Here is a 27,776-nt window from a genome sequence, read left to right as displayed (position 1 = left end):
CTCTACTCTGATACCAATAGGAACTGAACTTAAGGGCAAATTCTTTTTGTTCCCACTCATGTCAATGCGAACAACATACTTGCATCCCAGAGCAGAAATTCACTCAAAGTGCAAAGCTGGAGGGAGGGGGTGGGGGGAAGACAAGCTAACTGAAAAGAAGAAGGGATGCAAAGCAAAACAAATGAAATACAAAAGATCTCAAGGTGATATTAAGGTGATGGACGTATCAAAACTTCAGAGACAGAGAGAGTAAGGAGAACACTTTTATATTTATAACATTGTTTCAATAGAGCCAGAGTTAAAAATAAATGAAAACCACTAACTAACCCAGAAATCCCCTTGTGTTCACCCTGTATAATCAGATTAAAGCAGGCAGAAAGAATCATTTAAAAATAATATATAAAAATGAATAATATAAATTAAAAAGCACAAGGGAAGTTATATAAATTGCATGCTACAAGGTTTTGTTTTTTTGTTTGTGAAGAATGTGTTTTTGATTTGATGGAGAGGCATCATTGTGGAGGGAATTTGAGGCATTTTAAACAGCAGAGGCATTCATTAAGAATTCATTTTCAACAGGAAGGCTGGAAAAATAATTAAAATTAATGAGAAGGATGAGGAAAACTTTGAAGATGACAGCTTCTCGCTAAAAAAAGGCATACTTGATGTTAATCAGAGGTGGTTCATAGACAAGTACTACCCTCTACCCCACTGTCAGAGTCTCTAGGCCCAATTCAATGTTGCCTCAAGGCCCCTCTGTGCCAGCCCAGTTGGCACACAGAAGCTGTAGGGTATGCAAAAACATAGGTAATACCCCGTTACAGGCCGACTCCTCCTGCATCACCAGGGTGTTGCAGGACAGGGATATGTTGGGGGTATGGATATTCTTACAACCTAGTGACTCTGCACTGCTGCAATGGCCACTATGTGGGCCATTTAGAGAGGTGCAAATAAAACCCTGGCCAACAGGCTAAACTGGTCCCCAACAGCCTCTAAATGGGGAAGGTAAGATATCTGCAAAACTTCCACTGGCTTCAATAAAACCAGGATTTGGACTTAAGAGAGCTTCTTTCCCTTCCCCTTCCATCCATCTTCTTTGGAGGGAATAGACAAATAGTCTGAAGTGTATAATAGTGATAGGCTTGTGTGCTGTCTCAGTGTTGCCCAATGTCAGCCACCACATTGTTCTCCAAGAGGTTACATGGCAAAACAAAGGTTTTGATTGGGTTTTTTTTGCCTCCTACGTGTTAATTTTTTTTAAATTTTGTGTTCCTAACTGTTGTTTGCACAAACCCTATGCAGTGCAGTTGAACAGAGGATTTGTAGTCAGAATCCATTATTTTATTCATACTTCCACCTTTGACTCATTATGTGTGATCTTGGAAAAGCCCTTATCCACTCCGTGCCTCAGTTTACTCATCAGTATAAAGATAGTAATACTGTTCTACATCACAGGGGTGTTATGTGGCTTAATTAGTTAATGTTTATAAAGCACTTTGAGATTCTTAGATGAAAAATACAGAGAACCATCCTCGTTCTGTATATACTATCAATGCTTTTTACACTATCGTCCTGATTCTGATGCCCATACTCATGTTAAGTAGTACCTCACTCTGCAAACAGTCCCATTGGGTCCAATTCTGCCTTACCTTATGTAAAGTGGCAAGTGCCTATACTTCATGATTTAAATGTTTTATATGATGTTACAGTGTCTCAAGAATTTCTTTAGGGGAACCAGAAATGTGCTGGTTTTTCATTTAATCAATCCAAACATTCATTTTAAAAAAAATCAGCATAAAATATTTGTTCAAGACGTATGCTCGTACAGATATACACAAAACATGTTTAGAGACAGCTGTTGTTCAAGACCAAAGCTTGAGAGGCTCAATGTTGTAACAGGAACCCAAGCTCATCTTCTGGCCCCTTGTGGAGAGCAGGAGGAGCAGGTGAGCAAAAGGATGAGTGGTCCTTAGTGGTCTCTCTGTCTTTTGCTTCCCACTTCGATATGGAGAAATAACTGACACCGTGGCAATGGGGAAAAGAGGCAGAGATCAGCTCCAAGTGGAGCTTTCCAATCAGGAAGGGCAGTTCAAAGAAAGGACGTGAAATGCTGAGTACTCTATGGGAGTTGTAAGTCTCCACAGCAAGTCATGCCAAGTAGGGGACCAGTTTCCATAAACAGCTCTCTTACTTATCCTGCAGAGACATCTGCAGAGAGTAGGAGCTAGCTGGTCTTTCCAGTGATGAACTTGGGAGATAGGCAGAAAAAAATGAAGGATGATTAAGAAAAAGAGTCCCCAGCAGGGGGGAAGTTTGTTTATTTTGAGGCTTTGGTTCAGACTCACTCCGGAGACTTGGAGACTCCAGAAAGCAGGCTGTGGAAAGAGTTTATTTTGCTCTTTGTTTCTTTTGGTTTTGGTACAAGACCCCAAGAAGACAGGGCAGGGAATGAAATGACCAATCCAGGCTAAATCAACAGTGGGACTCTGACATGGCATCCCGAGAAAGGATGGCTTAGTTTGGCTAGAAAGCCCGACAAAGACAAGTTGAAAGGCTGTGGAAACCCTTCTGCGACAAGGTGGAAGCAAAAGAAGTGAAGAAAGATCACTGGAGCGAAATGAAAGACGTGGACTTATGCAAAGAAGCAAAGGGTGACTCGGGGCCCAGAAAGGAAATGAAAGTCCAATCCAAGGCCAAAACTCTCCACAGAAGGTGGGCGGGAGTGCCCATTGGAAGACCAGGCGGTTGAAAGGAACTGTTACTTGAAAAAAACCTTTATAACACACTATCTGGTCCTCCTCCTTGATTGAAAGGTTTTTCAGTGTCATATTCATCTCTGTACTGTGCTCTTCCCAGCATTGTCAGTGAAAGATTCATGCCTTTCTAGCCATACACAATACCATGGAAAGAGGCACTTTGCAAGCTAGACACAGCTACAAGGTCATGTATGGACACGGCTCTTAAGGGCAACTTAAGGGCCTGATCTAAAGCCCACAGATATAAAAGGAATGACTCTCATTGACTTCAGTGGGTAGTGGATCAGGCCCGTAGTGAACACATTCATAACCATACCAGTGGCTTAGCTGAAGTTACTTTGAAATAACAGGTGGCAACAGCAGCAGAACAGACGGTTTACAATTATATTATTACTTCTTATTAATGTTTGCACGTCTTCCTTTATAGTTTGGCGTCTTCCAATCATATGAAAATGGGTTGAAAAGACTGCATGAAATTCTCCTTGAGGACTCAGTTGACCCAAATACACAAGTTTCCTGCTCTGAGTTCCCCTATGTGGTGCAGAGATAAAACTACTGCTCTCTCTCTCTCTCTCTCTCTTTTAATTCTATACTGCTGCATTGCAGGACTGAAATGTCTGATTATCACACAGTATTTTCTTTTGATAATTCCTGCCCCCAAATTAAAATAACTCCAGTACTGCTTGAACCTTTCAAAAGATCTGGCTCCTGTTGTTTTGCGGCTGCTAGTATCTTCCTGCAGCAGGTGTGCTTAAAGTGGAGGTTGGTTAGTAGTATGATTAGAAAAGTGACTACAAAAAATGGTACCTTCTTAACTGACTCCTCTTTCTTGTTGTTATGTATTCAGATTCAGTTCTGCTTTGTTGAGGGCAAAAATGAGTTTTTAATGCTTCTGTTAACTCTGCAGAACTAGCACAGCCATGACAAAAGGAGCTGGTTTCTGTTCTGATTCATGTTCCGTCAGTAAAACTAACTAATCGTCAGTTACGGAATCTTTGCCTTGAGGTATACACAAGTGCACACCTGAGCTACACCTTAACAGGCACATCTCAGTTGGGTCAGGGTCACTGGTGGTAATGTATAAGCCAAGAAGAACCAAGCTTGACTTTCATATCCCAGGCTGGATGAGTTTGTGAGACTGGCAAATTAGAAAAGTTACCATTTTCCTTCTAAACATGAATTCATTTGGGCTGGCAGCCATTGTGACACAATAAACAGGGAAGCCCACAATGCCATTCATTTTTATTGAGTCACTTTCCAGAGCTTTATTGACCGTGGGCCAGATTCTCCCCTGTGTCCCAGTATCATTTAGTGCAGGGAAAAATCTGGCCCATGGGCAATAAAGCTCTTATTTTATGTATCTTGCTATCAGATCTCAGTCTTCTGCTTTAGGGATCTCCCACTCATCTCATCTGGGACACTACTACCCCTACTTCCAGAACTTAGTGGGAGACTGTGGCTAAAATGTTATGTTTGGTACCTGTTTTGTGTAGAAGTCTTAAGAAAAGATATAGATCCAGCTCAGAAGCTAGCATAAATCAGAGCAGATCCACTGGTTTCAATGGAGCTATTCAGATTTATACTAGCTGAGGAGCTGGCCAATAACATCCAGGGCACCTCCCAGCTTACTTAGCTACACAGGAGTGGGGCTCTGTGGTAGAAGGGAAGATGAAAGAGACAGGGGAATCAGTGTGAATTAGGACACAAAGGGGTGTGGGAACACAATACGTTAAAAAAAGAGGATAAAGATACAAAGGAAAGGAACACTGATGGCAAATGGAGCTACAAAGAAGCACAGAGCACATAAGAGCAATGTTTGATCTGTGGCCCTCGCTGTTGTCCATTGCAGCAATGGGGGGGCTCCGCTGAGATGGGAATAAAAGTTATAGCTCATGTGTGCAGAAAGCCCACCTGGAGCCCCATTCATCAGTCACAATATGTCTCTATGAGGTCAGCGGATGTGATAATGAAGTTGCTCTTACCCCTCTACCCTCACCCTCCCGGCACCCATTTGGCCCAGTGCAGTGTCCTGGAAGTTCAACAATGCAGGAAACATTTTTCATCATTTTTCAAAACTGAATTCCATATCATACTTCCAGTGGGCATCTAGTCTAACCCTTTGTGAGAGGAAAGCACTTTCTGACACTGTGGTTTGGAAGCCCAAACGCACAGGTAATGAGCTGGTTCCTGCCTTCCACTCACGCTGGTTCCTGAAGTCAAAGAACAATAAAGGAACACAAATAATATATTACAGTACCAGAATGATAGGAGGTTTAAGCAGAGGGGTGGGGAGATGCAAAAGGATGAGAGGACTGAGACACACAGAGTAGGGAAGGCTCAGAGGCTACACTGCTTTGTGAAGAAGAAAGTTTAGCTTTGCCTATAATTAAGTGGATGAGTCTGCAAAGCCAGGTAGGTGTCAAGAGCTGGTTAATTGGGGGCAAGTGGGAATCAGAGTGCAAACTGGGAAATGAAGTGCAGGTGAAGGGAAAAAACAAGCTGTCAAGAAGCCTGTTTTCCCCTTGGTTTCAAACTACCATCTGAGGATGAATATTTATTTTATGATCCTGTGTTGCAAAGCTAAATCCCTGGATTTGCTGGGAATTCACCACTGTCACTGCAGCGTAATGCCAGGGTAACTCCACTGAAATCAAGGGCGTTACACCTGTGTAAAAGTGGAGTAACACAGTGGTGAGGAAGACCTTATAAACATAGCTTTATTTGTTCTTCATAGGCAAACATCAGTGTGCATTCCAAAACTAGTATCAGACTTCAAAGGTCTTTAGAGCAAGCAGACAGGACTTAGAGATTGACTCCGATTTGAAGAGGGAAGAGCCTACTTTTTGGGCTTTCCCACTGTGGACACACAGAAGGAGCGTATCCCATTTTATTCAGAATGATATGATCCCCGAGGTGTGCTCTCAGCCCATGCAGCCACCTTCATTCTCCTTTTGCTGAGGCAGAAGGCAATTTTTAGAGTAATTTTCAGATGAGTAAAAACCTCAAGATTTAAACCATTGTTATCCGTATAGCATGAAGTGTGGCACATGGGTCATATTTTACATTGCAGTGTCTTTTAGCAGACATGGCGCTGACCACGTTCCCCTTCTAAACTGCTTTTCCAAGAGCATTTATAACTCATTTATTTTTAAACTGAACTTATGAGTTCCTAGAAGATTTGATTAGATGAGATTTCATCTTTTTTTTTTCTTTTGGTAGTACACACACACCAGAAGACTGACATGCAGTATCGGATCGGTGGAGAAAGAGAGGCTAACTTTACAAACAATCAAGCATTTTCTATTGCAATCTATGCCCTATGGTGCTTTGGGTGAGACGTCGAGATGCCACAGAACTCTCTGCATTCTTCTTGCATCACTGTGGCATGGACTGAGAAGGAGGTGCCCAGAAGCACAGCAGCATTTATCATAATGAATCAAATTGGCTTTGAGCAGCTTAAACAAGCCACTTGACGTTACCATAATGAATTTTCAGCTTCTAAGGTTAACAGTCTCTGTATATGCACAGATATTCCCCCTGGAAATCACTTAAAAATAAAGTAACAAAAATCAAATAATCTCGTTGAGAAGAGCGATATTATGGTTTGAAAAAAAAATATATTTAACGGGTGGAGCAAAACTGCCAGTGGGTGAGTAAAGATCATCTTTTATAGCTACAGCATCAGATAATCTGCAGGATTTATTTTACATGAGAGATGTCAGAAGGGTGGAAAAGCATGGGCCAAATTCAGGCCTGGTATAAGTAGATGAAACTCCATTAAACCAGTGGGAGAAACATCTGCTTATACTAAGTCTGACTTTGTCCCAATATTTTTTATGAAATTTTTAATCCAGGGGGTTGCAGTGTGAAAATGAATTAAAGTCATCAGAGTGATGCTTGGCAAAGTAACCTCACTTGCCACATCTTCGCCAGCCAACAAATAGTTATTCCTAATTTTTTGGCTATAAAACCAAGGTAATTGTCCCACTCTACTCAGCATTGGTGAGGCCTCAGCTGGAGTACTGGGTCCAAATCTAGATGCCATACTTTAGGAAAGATGTGGACAAACTGAAGAAAGTCCAGAAGAGAGCAACAAAAATGATAAAATGTTTAGAAAACTTGACCTATGAAGAAAGGTTTAAAAAACTGGGCATGTTTAGTCTTGAGAAAATAAGACTGATAACAATCTCTACATTAAAGGGCTGTTATAAAAAGGATGGTGATCAATTGTTCTCCATGCCCAATGAACGTAGGACAAGAAGTAATGGACTTAATCCGCAGCAAGGGAGATTTAGGTTAGATATTAGTAAAAACTTTCCAACTAAAACGGTAGTTATGCTCTGGAATAGACTTCCAAGGTAAGTTGTGGAAACCCGATTGTCAGAGGTTTTTAAGAATAGGTTGAACAAACACCTGTCAGGGATGGTCTAGGTTTACTTGGTCCTTCCTCAGTACAGGGGGCTAGATTTGATAATTTCTCAAGGTCCCTCCCAGCCCTACATTTCTATGATTTTAAAATATCTAGGTCAAATTCAGTTTTGGTGCATACTTGAAACTTCCAATTATCCAGGTCCTCAAGTTCCTCAATCTCACCAAGACTGCAATTCAGCAAAACGTGCTTAGGACTTAAGTACATGCCTAAATTCTTTGCTCAACAGGGATAGACAATCATTTGCACTATACCTCCACTTCCCAAATCGTCCCATTCAGCTCAAAACCAAACCCTTTATACCCTCTACAATGGGCCCAGTTAAAAAGGATTTTAACCTTTTTCAGGTAGGTAAAAGATACTTACCAATACTTATCATACAGAATATTGCTAGAGCCTGCAATGTGTTATCTGCTCATAAAAATAAAAAGGTAACTTTTTACTGCATTTCTGCATTTACCAGGTGTGTTATTCTGATCGACTGTTAAATTACTTTCTTTCAAGTCCTCTTCTCAGTTCATGCTAGGCCAAATTCTTTCAGTTATACTGAAATTAACGGAGTTACTCTAAATTCATCCCAGAAAAAATAAGCGCAGAATTTGTCATGTGATGGTTCTCAAGCTGCAAAGAAAATTCTTTCCAGTTCTGCCTAAATTACATAAAATCTTAGACAGAGAGATAATGAAAACACGAACATTTAGCCTGCGTATATATGGAAAAAAAATCACACACAAAAATTACAAGTTACATTTTGCCTAAACAAAGGCAAAACTGCACTGGAGTGCCATCTAGTGAAGTTAAGAGCTATGCCACCAGAGGAGCTGCATCAGGAGTAGCAAATGTGGGTAATTAGAAGGAAAAAAAGTTGTATATTCAAGGCCAGAAAGTACTGGCCATGCAGCATTTCAGAGACATATAAGGCAGTGCAGTCTGGAGGAATGTGAGCATCACTGGGATGCAATAGGCCCTGAGTTACAGTCCTGGCTCTGACACTAACTTGCTGTGTGGGCTGGGGCAAGTCACTTCACCTTTATGGCTTAATTTCTCCATCTGTAAAATGGGGATAATAATATTTACTTCCCTACTTCACAGGGGAATTTTAGGGATTAGTTAATCTCTGTATAGTGCTTTGATTATGTAATGTGCAATATGAATGCTAAGTATTCTCATTTTTATTATTACAATATATTCTACTATAGTGAAAAAAGTCCTATCACCCTACTAGGCAACCTACTCTCTTAAGTGAACATCTTAAAGTATCCCCAAACATAGGGGATATATATAGGGGAGTCTTTCCATTGACTTAATGGGTTTTGGATCAGACCCATATTGACTGAAATTCTGTTCCATCTTTATGAGAAGACCACTAAACGATTAATTTTTGGTGGTTCCTTGAGTGATAACTAGACAGGTTTCACAGTATTTTGAATATTTATAACAGATACAGGAAGCACGTACTACAGGATTTTTCCCTTTGCCTAAATAATCCTGTCCTAATCTACAACAGAATATTGAGTAAAGAAATCCTGAATAATAAATCTAATGCTAATGATACAAGATTTAGACAGGAAGAGAGACATTAGGAAATACTACACTGTTACTTGTAAAGTCATGTTTCATCCCCACAAGTTCAGATCCTCAGCTAGTATAAATCAGCATAGCTCAGCTGAAATCAATGGAACTTCACCAATTTACACCAGTTGCACATAAAGACCTGGCTCACTCTCTTTACAAGCCCGCTGACTCTGAAAATGAACACACCTACTCTCACAGTTGAACCTATATACAAGAGGCACCCTCTTTTCCAATGGACAAATCACCACATTCCACACACACACATTCTGATATGATCACATTCTACACTTCTTGTTAATAGAACACCCCATTCTCTTATTGTTGCTAAGGGCCCTGGACCATTACACATATGTATAATCATATTAAGTAGCAATCTATTTCAGATTCAAACAGCACCTTGTCCACACTAGATTGTTTGCTGAATAGGTGGGAGGAATTTTGCTGTTTATGAAAGGACTGACCGCTCTGGAAATTGAAGTTCCCTATTTAGCCACACAATAGGAACGCATGGGTAGCTGCAGTGAAAGTTTGACCAAACTAGTATGACTCAGCTAGATCCAGATGAAAATGTTGTGACAAAGAGTACTTTAACTGGAAAATAAGGTGTCACAAAAACTGAAATTTTTCAAAAAGAAAAAAACTCGTTTTTGATTAAACTTGTAGATTTTTTTTTATGGTAAAAGTCCTGTTTATGTGTGTGTTTGTTTTTTGCAGTTGTGGGATTTTTCCCTCTTTCTAACCTTCTGTAACTGTTTTCCAACTGGCAAAAGTTAGGAAGCAGGAAAGGTAAGTTTTAATTATACATTAAAAAAGTGAGAAAAATGAAGTTTCCCCACTCCATCCAACCTTTTAACTTCCCACTGTCTTTTCCCAGGAGAAAAAAGGGAGGAAAGTAAAAACGGCAAAAACAAAACAAAAACAAAACAAAAAACAAAAAAAGGGGGGGGGGGTAGGAGGATCACTCTGATAATTTTAAAAAATGGATTTTTGTCTTTTTTTTGTTTATAAAACTCAAAACAAAATTATATTTGAAGTTGAGGTTTAAAATATTTGTCTGTTTCATTTCAAAATTTCTCATAGGAAAATTAAATGTTTTGACTGAATAATTTCAGCATGGAATTTTATTCGCATGAAAAATTCAGTCAGAAAATAAATCTTTTCTTTTTTTTAACGAGTTTTAATCCTAACCCTGAACCAAAGGAGCTGCCTCTAAAGGCCCATCTATACTCACAAATGGGCCAACTTCCAAACAGACCTCCACAACAGGTCTTCTTGCACTAGTGCTTACTATTCTTTTGAAGAAAGCATGGTTGAAACTTGATTTCATCAAGTCTGTTGGGAAGCTATTTCTGAAAAGGGATATGTGCAGTCTACACTGCGCTTAAAGCAACAACTTTCACTGCAGATTCAGAAGAAACCATTGCTGACATTAACAGGCAACAATGGGTCAATTTCCTAGTATACATAAGGCTTAAAGGTCTCAGCTTTCCATAATGGTGTTGAAACTGCCTGTCCCTTCTATACCAGCAGTTAAACCATTTAGCTGAAAGAGGACCGGAGAGACCCATTACCGTAAGTTTGAAATGACCATATTTATGCAAGTGACAGAAGCACAAGTAAGTTACTCAAGTGGCAATAAAAAGCTTATGCTTGTGGCTAGGTCACTGGATTGGTACTTGGGAGATCTGGATCTACCACTGGTTTACTGGGGGAACTTGAGTGAGTTACTTCCCCTCCCCATGACTCACTTTCCCCATATGTAAAATGGAGATAATGATACCAACCCGCCTTCTGAAAGGTGCTTTGAGAAAGGTGAATGAGAAGTGCTATATAGGAGCTAGGAATTGTTATGACTATTATACTATCACATTCGGTTTATGTTGTATTTGTAGCTCCTCTTCTTTGGACACACCAATCCCTAAGGGTGGTACAGTCCCTTATTCCTTCCTCCTCCCCAGGGGCTGCATGACCCACCTTAGACCAGTGGGCCCTGCGTTCTTAGTGCCCAGTGCAGGGGAGGCCTCTTAGTCTCAGCTGGCTTTCAGTTCTCACGCTTTCAAAAGAATCTTGGGAGTTTGTCTGTCCATGTGGAGCAATGCACCCGAGGTCACTTGCGGGCCCTCAGACAGGGAGAGCCAAGAATTGACATCTCCCTCAATTGCAGGAAGAAGCGTTAATCTCTCCTGCCTCTTCCAGCCTGATTCCTGGCACCCTGCTCTCTCTCCTTGATCAAATTGTCCCTGCCAGGCTCAGCTCCCATGTCCCAACTTTATGCAGACTTTCCAGAGCTTGCCATTGGATGCTCAGGCATGCAGATCAGGTGCCAGGTCCAGTCCCAGAGGCTGTGTGCGGCTGTGTATCCCTCAAGCACAGGTGAGGAAGGCAGACAGGTGCATTTCCAGTGTCCGCCTGCGTCTGTGCAGCTCTCTGTGGGAGCTCCCTGGGGGCAGCTTTTTGACACCCCCAAACTAGCAAGGGAACTACATATATTTATCTTAATGTGTTTGGTTTTTAGGTTTTCTTAAGTCTTAAGGCTTGCGTCCATTCAAAGCACTTTATAGTGACTTTGTTATCAAAGTCCTCAAAAGCACCGAGGGCAACTTCTACAAGGGCACATTAACCTCAATTTGTGAATGATTTGAATATGGCTGGTGAGATTTATACCAGTGTTGTTATTCTGAAGATAGTTATTTATTATATAATTGATGTGCTGTAAATATAATACAAGACAAATATACGCATATTGTAAGCTTCATGGTCACCTAGAGCTTCACACTTGTCACTACACTGCACACCACAGTCACTCAGAACTTCACTGCAGCAGAGCAGACACAACTCAGATCCTCCTGTTCTGAAAGTACAGGCCTCCACCACTTAAGCTAAACACAAATCTCTGTTACTTGGAGAGCTGGTTGAGATGTTTGGAAATTTTCATGAACATTTTCAAAAATCTGCTAGCTGTTTTTTCAACCAATTTATGGAGGTGGTTGATTTTTTTTAATTTCACATTTTCAATGAATTTTTTAGAGGGAAAATGTTTACTGTTTTGTTTTTTAACCAATTTGTTAGCAATATTAGGGGCTTTTAGCTGAGCAGATCTAATTCTACCTAGTAGAGCAAAACTTTGTTAAATTAACATGACATTATATTTAGATATCTGCACAATGAGGATGAGAAAATATCCTTGTGAATTGTTTCATAGACCAGAAAGCAGGGGAAATGCTACACTCAAAGACTGCAGTGCAGATGTAGATTTTCCTTCCCTGACCAATGTCCCTCCCATTCACTTTCAAGTAAGACCACTTCTGAAGGGACAGGACACAGCACGAGCAAAGGCTGCTAGCCCCTGGATTTAAAAATCAAGGAGCTCCTTGAAAAGATAGGGAGGTGGATAAAATGAGTATGTAACAATATCAGAGAGAGGATAACGTACTCTCTCTCACTCACTTTCTTCTGCTTTGAAAGCAGTGCCCTGGGCAGTGAGGGACAACAGGAGGTTAACGAAGGACAGAAGGGATTTAGGAAGGAAATTCAGGGACAGCTGAGAGAGTAGGAGGATAGAAAGAAAATTCATCAAAGAAAAGAGATAAGAACATTAGAATGAGGGGATTTATTTCAGGGGCATTAGGGAGGAAATTTGAGAAGAAAAAGAAACTTAAAAAATAGCTTTAGCACAAAATATCTGAGATGGATGATATGGCCCTGACTCCTTCCATAGTAAGTAGTTTATGCTAGACACTCCCCCACCAGACACACATGCACATGCACTGCATTTCTGTCCACTGATCAAAACTATACAGCGGTCTCTTATACAGAATTCATTGCAACAATCTCCTTCTGGATTCCATGGAGGTACTTCCGAAACATTGTAGGATCTGACCAGAGAGCAAATTCTTCTAGGAAAGCTGTAAACAGTTATACATTCTAGTGATATCCCTCCCTTTTTAACCTGCTAGCCCTGGTTACTTAGTTACACAGGACGGTAATCTGTCCAGAAGCAAGCACCAGATAGCCATCAAGAACAGGCGAGAAGAGCTAAAAAGCAACAATCCCACATACAGTTAACAGCCAGAAGCTTTCCTGGCCCACAGGCATTAGATGAAACTGAGCACTGTTGTCCTGTTGATTAATTTTGCCACTGCTGAAGCCTAATATCTTTTTTTGGCATTTGGGCCTGTCTTCTTCTCTGTTGGGAGCCAGCAGATGATAGTTCTGAGCACGCTTCTGCCGCTGAAGCAGTGGGAAAGCTGGAGTCAGGAAAAATTCAGGACTGACCTGTTGGCCTTTCAACTGAATGCACAGAACTGGAGTTATCTGGGAAGCATATCTTTACGCTCCAGGTGTTTTAAAAGAAGCTTCTACATGTTGCACCTGCTAGAAACAGAAGTGGCAGACCTATCCCAGGTCTTTGAATTGAACACCCAAATTGAACATCTAAAAAAGTTTGGAGCACCTGTCCTCTGAAAAAGCAGGTCCTTTAAGGTGTCTCAAGTTTTGCATCCCCAGATCTCAAGTCACTTTTGAAAATCTCCATCTCCATCTCTGGTAACACATGAGAACCCCATGGAGATGCTACGGAACAAACATCATAGAGTGAGATACTGGCACAAGTGGCAAAGTTTAAGATTAAACTCCTTTCCATCTTCCCAATGGTCTGTGTGGACGTAGGAATATCACCCAACATGACCGTTTCATTGATGTATTCTGATGCCACCATTATCCCTCAGAATGGAACCACTGCATACTCTAATGGAGAAGCACAGATTACTATCACGTATTACATAACAAACAGGTCAAGAGTGCAAGGTGTCTTAATATACAGGCAGTCTATTATGTATACCACTGCCCTCTAAGGGTAGAATCAGCCCACATACAACTATAGTTATGTTCCGTCTAGTAGAGGGCCTAAAAAGAGAATAGTTGAGCCCCATTAACTCTAACAAGCAAGAAATAATCTTCTTTAGTGGATGAGGCTGATGCCCATGTTTTTGGAACCAAAGGTTATGAATTCTAGTCCCCAGTGCAATGCAGCATGTGCAGTGTAGTTGAGGACAATAGTATGTGCCTGAAAAATGCATATGGATACAGATCACTGCCACATGAGCATGCTTCATGTACAGACCAGCATACCAATATTGTATCCACAGTGGCGTTAGCTTCTCCAATACGCCTGAAGACAGGGGAACATGTTCACACCTAGCATGTGGTGGTTTCCAGAAGCAAAGAGGAAGTGCCCAAATGCCTAGAAATCTGCCATTGCATAGACAGATGAGCATGCTGTTACAGTGGCAAAGCAAACTGATGGTGTGTTGCATCCAGCTCCACCTGATGGTTCTGGCCATAGCTGTTATTCCACTATTCTGAAATGCACCATTATTCTGAGAGGCAACACTTGCTATTCCAGTCCTGGTTCACTGCCAAACAAAGGCTGCCAATGAGGATTCTGGGCTGCACAATATGTACCAACATGAACTGAGACCACCAAAGTAATATCATTTGCAATCCAGCAAAAGATTTTGAAATGTAAGAGAATAAAATTTGCATTAACCTATTGTGCTGTTGCTGAATTGCCCTTGCGCTTCCTATTGAAATCTGCTCCCGAATCATGTGTGCTGTGTTGCAGTGCTGAGGCCTCACCAGTCTCCTGTCGCAACTTAGAAACTTGCCCTGAACAGACACCAGCATTATGATTCTAGGCATAGCACACACGAAAGCAGAAAAGAGTTGTTTTTGATACATACATTACATCAAGCCAAAACAGATACTCACTTTGCCCCAGCACAGAGAGGAATGCCAAATGGAAGTTGTGGTGCATCCATGGCTCACATTTAGATTCTTTGGTCAGCACAGTGCTCAGATTACTAACTGCACAGGAGATCCAGCCTGGACTTTGTTTTCATTAAAGATGGGTAGAAGAATTGACAAGGTGAGATGCTAAATGGAGGTCGAAACCCCTTGTGTCCTCATGATGCTTTATATAAGAATTAGGCCTCCAAAAATGTAGGCCTCTCTAAAATTTCCCATTGTAGTTCCAGCTGGAGAACATACTCCTCACCTTTTCATGTCAAAATTTAAAAACTGTGGTGCTGTTACAGAATGGCCACTACGTTTTCTCTAAATCGCAGTGGTGTGAGAGTGATTCATATATACAATCAATATATACAATAAAACATTTCCTTCAAAGACAGAGGCGTCACATTCACACAGGGGGTCTGTACAGGTGATCAATGCTGAGAAGATAATGTAGTGCTAGGACTCTACCTGAATGCAGTCCTTTGTAGCACACTCCTTCATCGAGTATCTGCAGCCATGGAGCTGGCTTATTCCTGGGCCTGTTCAGTAGTCTGATTGGAGATTAGAGAAACCAATCTGAAGCCTATCTTTGGTCTTTTACTCCCTGAGCCAGAAGTTTGGTAGACATGATGGAGGCAGTCAAAGGGAATGGGTAAAAAAGTGGCTTTTACAGTGCTCTCACCAGGTCAGGGGTAAATGTTAGAATGTATGAAGATAGATGATATAAAAGAGAAAGCTAGACTTACTTAAAGGTATACAGACTGTCTGAACCTTGAATTCCGAGACCCAACCATATGGTTTCCTCTCTGTAAAGTTCTATTTGTCTATCTAGATGTTATGGGCCTGATGCAAAGCCCATTGAAATGAATGAAAAGGCTCCTATTGACTTCAGTAGGTTGTGGATCACATAATTGTTGGACCTGAGTAATGCCTGAAGGTGGTAGATTGTGTGTGTGTGTTTGCACACTCAGAGTTGAGGGGAGAATGCAACTGTCACCATAGATATTTGAGGCAGACTGTTGTTATGTCAATTTGTGGAACTAAAGGCAGGAGAAAAAAATAGGTCCAATTATTGCTATAACTTGCCTAAATGCATCAATTGATCACTCTAAATTTAGAGAGCGAAAGGCACCATGTACTGTTGACAGGTTTGTTCTTATGACAGGTACAGCATGTGCTCCTGATTCTTGTTTAATTCCCCTCCTAAAGAATAACTCAAACTGTGCTGAGTTGTGGGTGTGGTGAAAAGAGGAGGAGGAGAGCAGTTCTTCTCCACAGGAAAACACAATTATCCAACTTCTTTAACTGCTCAAACAGATGACAAGTGAGTGAGCTTTCAGTGCCGCTCGCCAGCTATAGATTAAAACAAAACACTCTCCATTATACATTCAGTAACAGATTCCTAGTCCCAAACTCCCTGTGGCAGGAAGGAGCCAAAGAAAATAACCCTTTTATTTCCTCATGTTTTCCGTACAAGGTGCATTTTTGTCCCTTTGAACTTAGAAGACAGAATCCCACTTATGAAGTTGTGCTGTGCTAAATTGGTTGTTATTGGAATACAAACTAGGGTCACAGAAGGGGGTTGTGTGTGTTTGTGCACTTGAGCTCTTTGATGAGTGCCAATCATTCCTACAGTTTGTTCACCACCTACGCGCTGTCAAACACACACACAGGCATGCACATGCTTCTAATCCACTCTCTTCCAGAGGTAAAAGAAGACAAGCAAATTGCAATTCTCCAAGCTAAAGATAAACCAAAAAGAGCGTTTGTGTGTGAATGTGTGTATGCACACAAGTACACTCAGCAATCGGCAAGACACCGCCTGTGTAAATGCGAGCTCAAGAGTGTGTGTGTGTGTGTGTGTGTGCATACACTTAGCAATGTGTAAGCAATCTCAGATAAATCTGACTGTGTGAGCGTGTGCGCTCACACTCAACAACACACAAGAGATTGCCTTTGCAACTGTGAATGTTTAAGAGTTTTCATGTGTTTTGGGGGAGGATTTTATTTATTTTTCTATTTAATCAGGAGTTTTCTAAGGATATAAAAGTCTTCTGGGTGATTCTCTTTCTTCAACGATATGACAACCTTACTATGATGGGGTTTCCAAACCCCATACTAAGGCCGAGGCAGGGGAAAGGCTGGGGCAGTATTGGGTCAGGAAAACTCTGGGCTTCAGGCACTGCGGAGCATGCTCCTGGGGAAAGAAACTATATAAAAAGAGTTCCAGCCCAGCAGTCTAGGCAAGGGGAAGGAGAGAAGCCATTTCCTGGCAGAATACTGGCCTGCAACAGTAGGAGAAGTAGCCCTTCCTGAGTAGGTCTGGCTGTGTCCTTCTCCTCTCTGCCCTTTTTAGAATCATCCAAGAGGTGGGAGGAACCTCCTGCAGAGGCATCAGAGGGTCGTCTCCATCAGCCCTGAGACTCTGGGGGAGAGTCCAGCAGTGGGACTGAGATCCCGTGGGTCCCAAAGGACCCGCTGCCATAATAGAGGGAGCTGGAAAAATGTACTTTGTTGCAGGCGGGACTGGGGGGCAAAAAAAACAGGCTGCAATAATTTGTGGGAAAACAAAATGCAAGCTACACCTGCTGTTTAAGTGGACCTTTTTAGCAGTCACTTAGTTTGAGACTCTTTTTAAAATTTATTTCTATCAAAAACGTAGTGCTGGGAGCAGTTTTTCCGTTAAACGTTTTCAAAAAGCAATAATAATCCTGACATATAAATAACTTGAATGGTATGTTTCAAAGTTCTGAAAACGGTGCTTAGGGAGTTTAAAAAATTCCATTTAAAAAAAATTTACTTTTTATAGTCATTAAAAAAATCTGTACCTATTAAGGCAAAATTGTAGTGCAATTTGTTTTGACATTCCATGTGATATACATATGACAGCAGTTTGTCATAAATAGAATTTTAGCAATGTAAAACAAGTTTTTCTTTTTTTAAAAAAATAAAGGTTTTCATACTTAAATTTAAGTGAGGGATAGAAAGATTTGATGTCTATTATAACGGGAATTAAAGTATTTTTATATGGTTTAAGCAAGATTTATTTTATTCTTTTAGTTGTAAAAATTATGTCTGAATTCTGTTTATATATATATTAACCAACTTTATTTTTAGTAGCATGGGGGAATCTGTCTCTCTGGCGGGATTTGCGGGATCTAAGGTTTTTGCGGGTGTGAATGGGATAAATGTGCAAGAAACAATACAGGAGCGGGTGGGAATGGGTATTGCGGGGTGGGAGAGGAGCGGGATTAAAAAAATCGTCCCGCTCAGGTTCTACTTGGGGGTTTGATGCAAAGGACTATAACTAAATAGTAGCCTCACCCCAAACTGAGGCATTGGGTGTGGTAGGAAGTGGCCCAAGGAAAGGTGAGCAGGAGGTGGCCTGAATATAGGCCATCCTACAATATCACACTTTCAGGGCCCTGGGCTGCACCCAGTGGAGCAAGAAGACCTGGTTCCCCCTACCCATCCCAGATTCCTGGGATGGGCAGGATTAGGGGATTATTGACAAGGAAGCTGACCCAGTTGAACCCCATTCTGGGAGCTCAGGACACACTGAACTAAAAGAGAGCCTCAAGCAGCGACCTGCTTACTGTACAGCCCACCCTCCTACACTTATAATCAATCCATCAATCAATCAATCATGAGAACAGTAAGCAACACAAGCAGGTCAAGGTAATGTTTCCTAATCAGGAACTCTGACAAGTTTGGTGGTTTTTTAAAAATTCTTTTACTTAAGGCTTTTTTTTTTTTTTTTTCTTAATATAAGGAAATATTATTTTCCTTCTTATTTATTATTTTGAACACACAAGTGTCCCGGGTCTCTTATGTCCCAGTGTTATACATTCATCTGAAAACAGTATATTGGTGAAATAAACTGATTTCCTGTTTCTTTGATAATCTGTAGCTACTGGGTGACATTTACAGATGTGCTCAGCAATAGCCTAACTTTGCTCCCACTGCCGTCATACCGTCATAGAGTTTAAAGCCAGAAGCGACCATTAGATCATCAAGTTTGACCTCCTGTGTATCACAGGCCACCAACACTACCCAGCACCTGCACACTAAACCAACAACCAAAATGAGACCAAAGCATTCCAGCCCACAGGAGATCAGAGCACTATGTGCCACAGGCAGATAATAGAAGGGATTAAGGTGCACCAGTGCTTGAGGCCCTTGCAATGGCAGGGAAATGATTAAATGGGATATATCAATATACTCTGGCAAGTGATTTGCACCCACACACTGCAGAGGAAGGTGAAAAACCTCCAAGGTCACTGCTAATCTGATCTGGGAGAAAATTCCTTCCCCACTCCATATATGGCTCCATTTAGACCCAAAGCATGTGAGCAAGAACCAGCCAGCCAAGCACCTGAGAGGGAATGCTCAGTGCCACCTCAAAGCCCTGGCCCTCCCTGCAATTGGTAAAACTCTAGTTGACTGCAGCTGGAGCAAAGTTATGCTAATGATGAGTGCATTTGAAAAACCCACCCATTGGGTCTAATTCAGCCCGCATATAAGAGGGCGTGACTCCACTGAATATTGACCTTACATTGGGGCATTGTTTAGCTCTAAGGCCATGTCTACACTGCCCCACAGTTCAGACTACGGGATTCTGTAGACATGCCCTAAAACAGAGAGAGAGGGAGAGACTAGCTTCTCCGTGAAGTTTTTTTGAACTCCTGATGTAGGTTTTGGTTGGTTTGTCCCATATCACCTCCTCATTTATGAGGATTTTACGAAAAGCAGGCTTTCAAAACTGAATTGCAGAACAGAAAAAAACTAGAAAGATCATAAACAGGTGCTTTTTCTGTGTACCTTTGAGACTAAATGCTTCTTTGTATTCTCACAGCCTGATCCAAAGCCCATCAAAGTCAATTAAGAGACTTCCATTGCCTCCACTGTGCTTCGTATCAGACCCCAACTCAGCCAGATCAGCTAGTACAGTCAAGCTGATAGTCCAGAGATTAACTTATCTGGGAACTAGGCATTCCAAGAGAAGACTATGGACTGTGGAATTCCCTTCCCCACCTTGGACTGACAGGGTTGACGTTCACATTGCAAGGGCAATCTATTTATTCATTCTTTTCCTGAGGGGAAGATTTTTGTGGGGGTTGGGGAACTGATGATTGTTTCAGGTAGAAAGTCTTTATCGTTATTAGTTTACAATATATCACTTACTTGGTGCAAGTATGGATAGTTTTATAGATTTTTGTGCATGTGCCTAAAATTCATAGATACATAGATTTTAAGGTCAGAAGGGATCATTGTGATTATCTAGTCTGATGTTCCACATAACACAGGCCATAGGACTTCCCTGAATTTATTGTTGCCAGAAGTCCAATAGGTGTGGTTGAACTGGAGCATATCTTCTAGAAAAAATGTTCAATCTTGATTTTCAAATTGCCACCACAATTCTTGGTAAGATGTTCCAATAGCTAAAATTTGTGGTAAAAATATATGCCTTGTATCTAGTCCGAATTTGTCTAGCTTCAACTTCCAGCCGTTGAATCTTGTTGTATCTTTGTCTGATAGATTTTAGAGCCCTCTACTATCAAATTTGTTTCCCAAGTAGGGACTTATAGACTGTGATCAAGTCACACCTTATCCTTCTCTTTGATAAGTCTTCAGTCTCTCACCATAAAGCACGCTTTCCAATTCTTTAATCATTCTGGTGGCTCTTCTCTAAATCCTCTCCAGTTTTTCAAAATCTTTCTTGAATTGTGGACACCAGAACTGGAGATAATATGCCAGTAACAATGGCAACAGTGCTATACAAAGTTAATATAACCTCTCCACTCCTACTTGAAATTCTCCTGTTTATACATGTAGGGATTTCATTAGTCCTCTTGACCACAGCATCACACTGGGAGCTCATGTTCAGCTGATTATCCACCACAACCCCCAAGTCTTTTTCAGAGAGTTCCCCACCATGTAAACATTGCCATATTCTTTATTCCTAGATGTGTGACCTTACATCTTACAAGGAAAACGATGAAGGGTGTCCACTCCCCCCATTCCCTCCTCGAGATAGCTGCCTCCCTTAAAAGCCAGTGCACGAGACAATATTTAAAATAAATAAAGGACACATGCACACAAAGAAAGGCAAGTGGAGGTCAATAATCTCTGTTGTCAAACCTGGGCCCACCTGTGGCTTTCTCAGGTTGCCTGTGTGTCTAGGTAACTAATCAAAGGCCAGCTGTCTCTTTCCTGCTTCTCACTTCTTACCTTCCTCTTGGTGCCACAACCACAGCCTTTCCAGGAAAAACATTTCACATGGCAGATCACCAAAATCACATTGTAAAAAAACCCACCCCAACTCACAGAGGTTGATCACTGTCTAAACCCAGATGGGCTCCTTCCTATGCAATTCAAGAAGTTATGATGTATACTTTACTTCCTGTTCTTCTGAGAGCCACCTTGTGTAATGATGTAATACTACCACTGATAAGCTCTCATTCCAACTGTAGAAATCTAATACCTCTGTCCTGAGTTTCATAACAGTGGTTTGAGCTACAATTCAAGATAACAATCATTGAACAAAGAAGCATGATTTGCTTGTAAGTTTCATTACCCATGGATAAATACCACATTCTGAATTCTCCACTGCACTAAGGCCACTTTATGCCACTGTGGCAGCAAAAAGAGGCCTTAAAGTGGCCATAAATTATACCCACTTTCCAGTTCATTTAGACTGCCTTTCCATTACCAAGGTAGTGAAAAGGGACTGTCTCATAAATGGAAATCATGTCCTCTGAGTCTTTCCTATACTCCTGGTACACATCTCTTTCTCTAGTGAGATATATAAAGATTCAGCTCAAGCTTCAGGATGACACTGCTGACAGGAAGCATTCACCAGCCTATGGCAGTGGCTTAAAGCTGCAATTTACACAATCTGCTATAAGGCCAATTCTTTATAATACTACTAGTACCCATTACTGAATTTATTCAGGCCCCTATGTATTCCGGGGTTTCACAGCTGCAGATTTTGCTGTAGAATCCACCCCTCACTGTGAAATTGTGCTCCCGACTGTAAACTTCCATTTTGAAAAAAATAACTATGTTTCTAGCCTTTATGACCATAGTATAAACTGATGCCTGAGTCTGCAGATAGGCTGAAACAATAAGGCTGAGAGACATGAAATGATCACATTCATCTCAAAGGGCGTATTAACTCTGAAACCAAAAAATAACCTGTATCAACTGTTAACGAATTTCACTATTGATTACTTTCAGCAGAAATATCCTGCTAGTCTGTTTATCTCACAATCCAAAATCCTTTCCACAGCTTCCTAGGTGCCAAAAGCCACAACTGCTCCCACTCCACCTGTCAAAAGCTCCAGCGTCACCTCTGACAACTGACATGATGCAGTGAGGCACTGACAGCAGAAAAGTTTGCAGCAAATCAAAACCTGAAAATGTGAGGATAGTATAAATGAAATGGAATTTAATATCATAGTAAATAACACAAGGGCTACTCCTATCCTGACTGTGTCATTCATTTTCATTTTTAATTAATTAAAAACCTCCTTTTTAAAATTTAAATGATGCTGATGCAGAACTTCCGATCTGCAGCAGCACACAGAGTGCTCTAGAATCCAGAATGCTAACTATGGAGTTCACAAGGCCTATCGAGATTTAAAGCAACAGGATCCCACAAAATGCATCCCCCCACAGTGTTTGGAGGGCTGTGAGTTAGCAAGTCACAGAGTAACCAAGCTCCAGAGGATATAAACGTAACGTGCAACGCATAAGGTTTAGATGTTCCAAACTGACCAGGTGGTTTAGCCACACAACTCCCATTAACTCACATTCATTTCAGTGAGGGTTATATGGCTCAATTCCCTAGTTGGCTTTGAAAATCAAAACTACAGGCTGAAAATAGGTATGTTCAGTACTGTCTATTGATTTATGGACATTGGACTCTCTGGGCCAAGTTCTCCTCTTGCTTACAAATAAGAAGTAACTCCCCTGAAGTTAATGAGCCAGGTCCCCATCTGGAGTAAATTGCCATAACAGATTTACTTCTAAATTTGCACTAGTGTAAGCAAGAGGAGAATCAGGTCCACGGTGTCTATAAATCAATGGATGCTAACAGACATGCAGATGAATGATCCAGCTCGAAGCTGTTATACCAGTGCAAAAGTGGAGTGAAGTCAAAATCAGGCCCTCTGTCTTTTGTACTGGTCCAGGACATTATACTCAGTTGTCGCTTCAATCTAAAAGCAATGTTCCAAACATGAGCGCATGAGAACACGAAGTGCACACTCTATAGACAACCCATACACATCTGCTTAGCAGTCTACCTACAATACAGTCCCTTTGATGGGGCACTGCATGCTCCCATTATATATTTACTGAAGCTTCATGCTGCACTACGCCTGCTTGTGTGTCATCTCCACAGCAGCAGTTCAGTTAATTGAGACCAGCTGCTTCAATTCCGAATTATTCTCTCCAGAAATATTGATAGTATTACGTTATGATTAGAAAGCACTTTACCAAATGCCTCTCAATTCTGCAAAGCTCAGATAAGGAGCAGCTGTGGAGAGAAGGGACAGTTCCCTGAATGTACAAATTTAAAAAAAAAGCACTAGCTGAAAAAATAGAGAAAGGCTCTAAGAAGCACATACAGACAGGAGGACAAGGGCAGCCCTCTGCAGGAGAGAGCAGCTTGCTGTGTGGGCCACTGCTGCTTATTTTAGATGCTGAAAGGCAGACTTCTTCCTTATGCAGATGGCCACAGCACTTCAGTTCTGCATCCTCAATGCGGCAGGTGGAAATGTTTGTCAAACCCATTCCAGATGTAGATTAAGGCAGGATTGCTGGATCTGGGCCGTGCTTTGGGAGAGTGGCTGTGGACCTGCAACCTTTGGATCCATGGGCTGAGGTGAGTGGCTCCCATTGGCAGAGAGAGCCGTGGTCTGCCATTGGGACAGAGAAGCCAGAGGAAGCATTTGCAGAATGGGACTGCCAGCACACAGCCATGCACTTTCTTTCCTGTGGCTGCTGACTCTGCCATTTGGCCTCTCAGCCAGCTGCACTGTGATGCTGTGGTATGAATGAGGAGTAACTGAATTCCTCTCTCCTCCTCAGTTCTTCCCCTGATTATGGCTGGATTAAGCTGGCTAATAGGACTGTCTTCTCCAAGTTAATTTAAGAGACTCAAAGCCTCGCCTCTGTCAGACACAGGGCAATCCTGAAAAGACATTTGGTCACTACATTTATGTAATAGATGAGATACCCACACCTTTTCCATATGCTACTGCAGCATATTAAGTATGTAGTGGAGACCCCTAGTAAGAGAAAGCCGTGTGGGCAGTGATGTGAAAGGTTCAGCATGGAATCACAATACATGACAGCCTGCAGAGAAGAATTTTGCAGAATCTCATAAGCAACGTGGCACTTTTCAGTACTCATCCCTGGAAGCAAAGGCCTGTTGCACCACTGGATTACTCTAAATCTACAGTGTAACTGAGGTAACACAATAGTGAATCAGTTCAAAGCGAAGAAATCACTTTGCAATGACAGAAGTTCCGGTTTTCCCTCCCATGAAATATTAATGAGATAAATAACATCTTTGATACAAGACACTGCACATGAAAAGGGTCTCACAGTTAACATAAAACTCATGTTAAATAAATTCCTTACTTATGTGACTAATGAGATTATTCAAAGTATTAAAGGTCTAATTTAATTTTTGCCATGTATGCGGTTTATTCACTTTTTGCATTTTTCTCCTCTCAGACAATGAAACTAGAGGGGGCAGTTGCCCTTAAGTTCTAGTTTTGTTGCCAGTCTATTGCAGTTCCTGGATTTCATGCACTAGCACATGGCTATCTGAGTTCCCAATGTTTCAGGGGGTTGAGGGAAATATATAATTGAAATTCAAAAAACAAAGTTTGAAAATATTTCTATTCATGTGAAGTTATATTAACCCCCTTTTTTCACTGAATCTAAATTTTGGACCTAAAATTAACTGACTGTGTGTTCATTTAATCCCCAGCCTTCCTTTCACTCCCAGGTTGTTGTACCTACTAGTACTGGGAAATAGCTGCCATGCAGAAGCACACAGAGAAACTCCGGTAATGATAATAGTGTTAGGATGTATGTGTCTTCCACTCATATGGAACATGCCATATGTACTGAACAATGGGTCATAAACTGCACACACATATGGGCCAAATTCACTGCTGGCTTAAACTGGTGCAGTTCTGTTGATCCTAAAGGAGTTGCACTCACTCATGACAGAGTTGGATTTGGCCTTGCTGTTTATCAAATCAGATAAATAAATAAAAAAGGAGGTTTATTTTATTTTATTTTTATTAGCCAAGATTGTTTAACGAATCTAGTTTAAGAAGCTAGTTATTATTTGCCTGGATGCAATTTGTTAAGTAAGCTCTCCTGGGAATTAAACTAATTGGGCTAGACTCCTTGGATGGTTTAAAATATCCTGGCTCTACTGACATGCATGGAACTATACTAGTGTACACCAGACAAGGATCTGGGGCATTACATCAGAGAGCAGAATGAACCAATACAACAGAACAGCAAGAAGAACACTCACAGAACGGAATAGATGTCCCCCCTAAGTGCCCTCATGCTAGAATTCAAATGTCCAATCTTTGAGCGTAATAGGCACACACACCATCTGGTGGAATTCAGAACCCCAACACATGCATCTGCCATAGCACAGCAGTAACAGCACTAAGGCTGGCTGTTAATTTGGCTCTGAATTAAAGCACATGCATACTCCTCTTTAATTCTGGCCTCCCCACCCTTGAATTATTATTATTATTATTATGCACAGCACAGTCCTACAACTGACAGGTATGTTTGTTAAACATAATTAAATATATTAATTTTGCATGGAACAGAAGCCACAGAGCCAAGAACTTTACTTTCCCTCCCTCCATCAAATCTCCCATTAGAAAATTACCTTCATTAGCACCGACTCGCTGAGCTTCTCTCTGTTGACAATTTTTATCGCGACCTTTTGACATGTTACACAGTGAACCCCCAACTTCACAAGCCCTGCAGGAGAAACACAGAGAGAGAGAGATGGTTAGAGACATCCTCCTTTAAGCTCTTTGCCGTTAGCATCTTACATGGCAGACTGGTTATTTATATGCAAATTGTTTTCCATTAGTCCTTCTTCCTCCCAGAAAAAGACCTGTGAATAATGAATAGACTGTAGAGGATCCTGCAGCACTAGGAGTTAACCCAGGTCTACACTAGGAATGCTTTGAGAGTATAGCTACACCAGTATATTCTATAGCAAAATGCTTCTAATGCAGATGTAGCTTATACCAGCAAAACTGAGCTTTTGCCTGTATTGTTTATTCTAGCCCCCACTATGAGAAATGACCTATACTAGCACAAAAGCAGTTTTGCCTATATAACTGTCTACAACTGGGGCTTTTGCCAACACAGCTAGGTCGGTCGGGGATCACATCTCTTCTCTCCACTGGTTAATGTAGCTGTGCTGGCAAAACTCTTTAATGCAGACGTGGCCTAAGATCACTTCCAGCTTTTTCCAGTTGTGTCACAATTAATGGGGCTGTCACCTTTCTATTTCAGCCTGTCCTGCTGCACAAAATGGACATTCTGATGTAATGTCATCACAGCATGCAAAAGCATCAACATGTTCTGATGCAATGTTGCAACCCAATGATGGTTTCCTGACCCAACATAATTTTCAGGGCAATTATATGGTCATACATGCAACAGGATGTGGGAATCCCTCTCTCACCATTTACCGAGATGACACCACAACATTTGGGACAGACGACAAATCTAAAACCAAAAAACCAAAAAATTAACCAGTAACTGGCACTAGGAGTACCAACATCTATTACAGACTATGGATCAAATTCTGCTCTCATTTACACCAGTATAAATCTGGAGTAACTCCAATAGATTGCTCAATTTACACCATTTGTCCCTTTACCTCTCAACTTTCCTTTCATAAAGTATGGTTCTGCTCTGAAAGGCCGCAGCATAAAAATGACACCTTACTCAACAGATCTGCTTCCTGTGTGTATTCAGTCAGATGTGTTTGCCTTAGTGACTAAAATAAGTTTTTACTGCTTTTACTCCCCTCAGCGCTGCAGAGCCAACACAGCTGCAGGAGAGTATGCTGGATTCTATTATTTTTTGTGCATCATCAACAGAATTGTCTATTAAGTTCAAATCAGTGAGACCTGTGCAACCAATGGCACTGCACAGGGAACAGCAAGGGCCAGTTTGGCCTGTAGAGCCTTTATTATTGCTGATGATGCACAAGATGGAAAGAATCCTGCTTAATTCTCACAGGCCAGGTTTGATTTGCAGTTAGGGGGGAAAATCCATCTTTTTTACTTATAAATTAAATATACATACTAGATTTGGATCCTTGAGAGACAATGAACATAGGGACACACAAGGCCTATTCAGAGAGTAACTATTCAGGGCAAAACCACACTTCCAGATGGATCCATATTAGCCTATGTCTCAAAGATCTGGCCCCAATGGAGTGAATGGGAGTTCCACCACTAACTATAATGGTTTGTCCTCAGATGTATGCCCATTTTTTACATCACAGTAAATCATAATTTGTAAACTGTGAAACAGAGTTTATGGGGGAAAACACCCTTATTTATGCCCAGGAAATGAATCCCACCCATGTTTCTAGTACCCCTTCTTTACCCCTTCAGCACTCTGCTCAGGTTTGTTGGAACTTTCTCTTCACACCTAGGATCCCAGGTTCAAGACTCAACTGGTCAAGTGCTGACACTGCATAAAGCAACCTTACTTTTCAACCATAACAAATAAGTCACAGAAACTAAGAGCTTGGCAAAGACAAATCCGTTTGAAATTAGGTATAGCAACAGCCTGCCCACTGCCTTGGGCAACTCCCAGCACCCAGTTGTGCTAAAATCTCAAGCTTCCTTTGGCCTCAGTTTCACCAGGAATGAAGCCCCATGATTTCAGGTTGTGCAGGAGGACAAGGGAAGGAGGGAAGGGAGCTAACATAATCTTTTCATTTATAATTAAAAGCCATGAACTGAAAATTAAGAAGAGTGTGTTGCTGTTTTCCATCAAACAGAAAAAAAGAAAACCCTAGATGATACCAGGGAAACGCGGACAGGAAAACAAGACGAGCGAGGGGAAATTTCTATGCTAGTCACATCCTAAAGCTACACTGTCCTACTGACAAACTTATGGTTAAATCTTATAGGGAG

General features: G+C 41.3%; 1 protein-coding gene across 1 annotated transcript in view; it reads right to left on the bottom strand.

Annotated features, from left to right (window-relative positions):
• BRSK2 (BR serine/threonine kinase 2) overlaps positions 1-27,776 on the bottom strand; it is a 390,934-nt gene that overhangs the window by 168,195 nt on the left and 194,963 nt on the right. The window contains exon 2 of the mRNA XM_067540389.1: positions 25,493-25,587. Within this exon, the coding sequence (XP_067396490.1) occupies positions 25,493-25,587 (95 nt within the window). The remainder of the gene's footprint in view (positions 1-25,492; positions 25,588-27,776) is intronic.

This window comes from Emydura macquarii, unplaced genomic scaffold (genome assembly GCF_026122565.2).
Source record: "Emydura macquarii macquarii isolate MOO-44397 ecotype Brisbane River unplaced genomic scaffold, CSIRO-AGI_Emac_v2 contig_587, whole genome shotgun sequence".
NCBI classification, from domain to species: domain Eukaryota; kingdom Metazoa; phylum Chordata; order Testudines; family Chelidae; genus Emydura; species Emydura macquarii.
The sequence above is the reverse complement of the archived record's forward strand: the minus strand, read 5'-3'. Positions and strand labels throughout refer to the sequence as shown.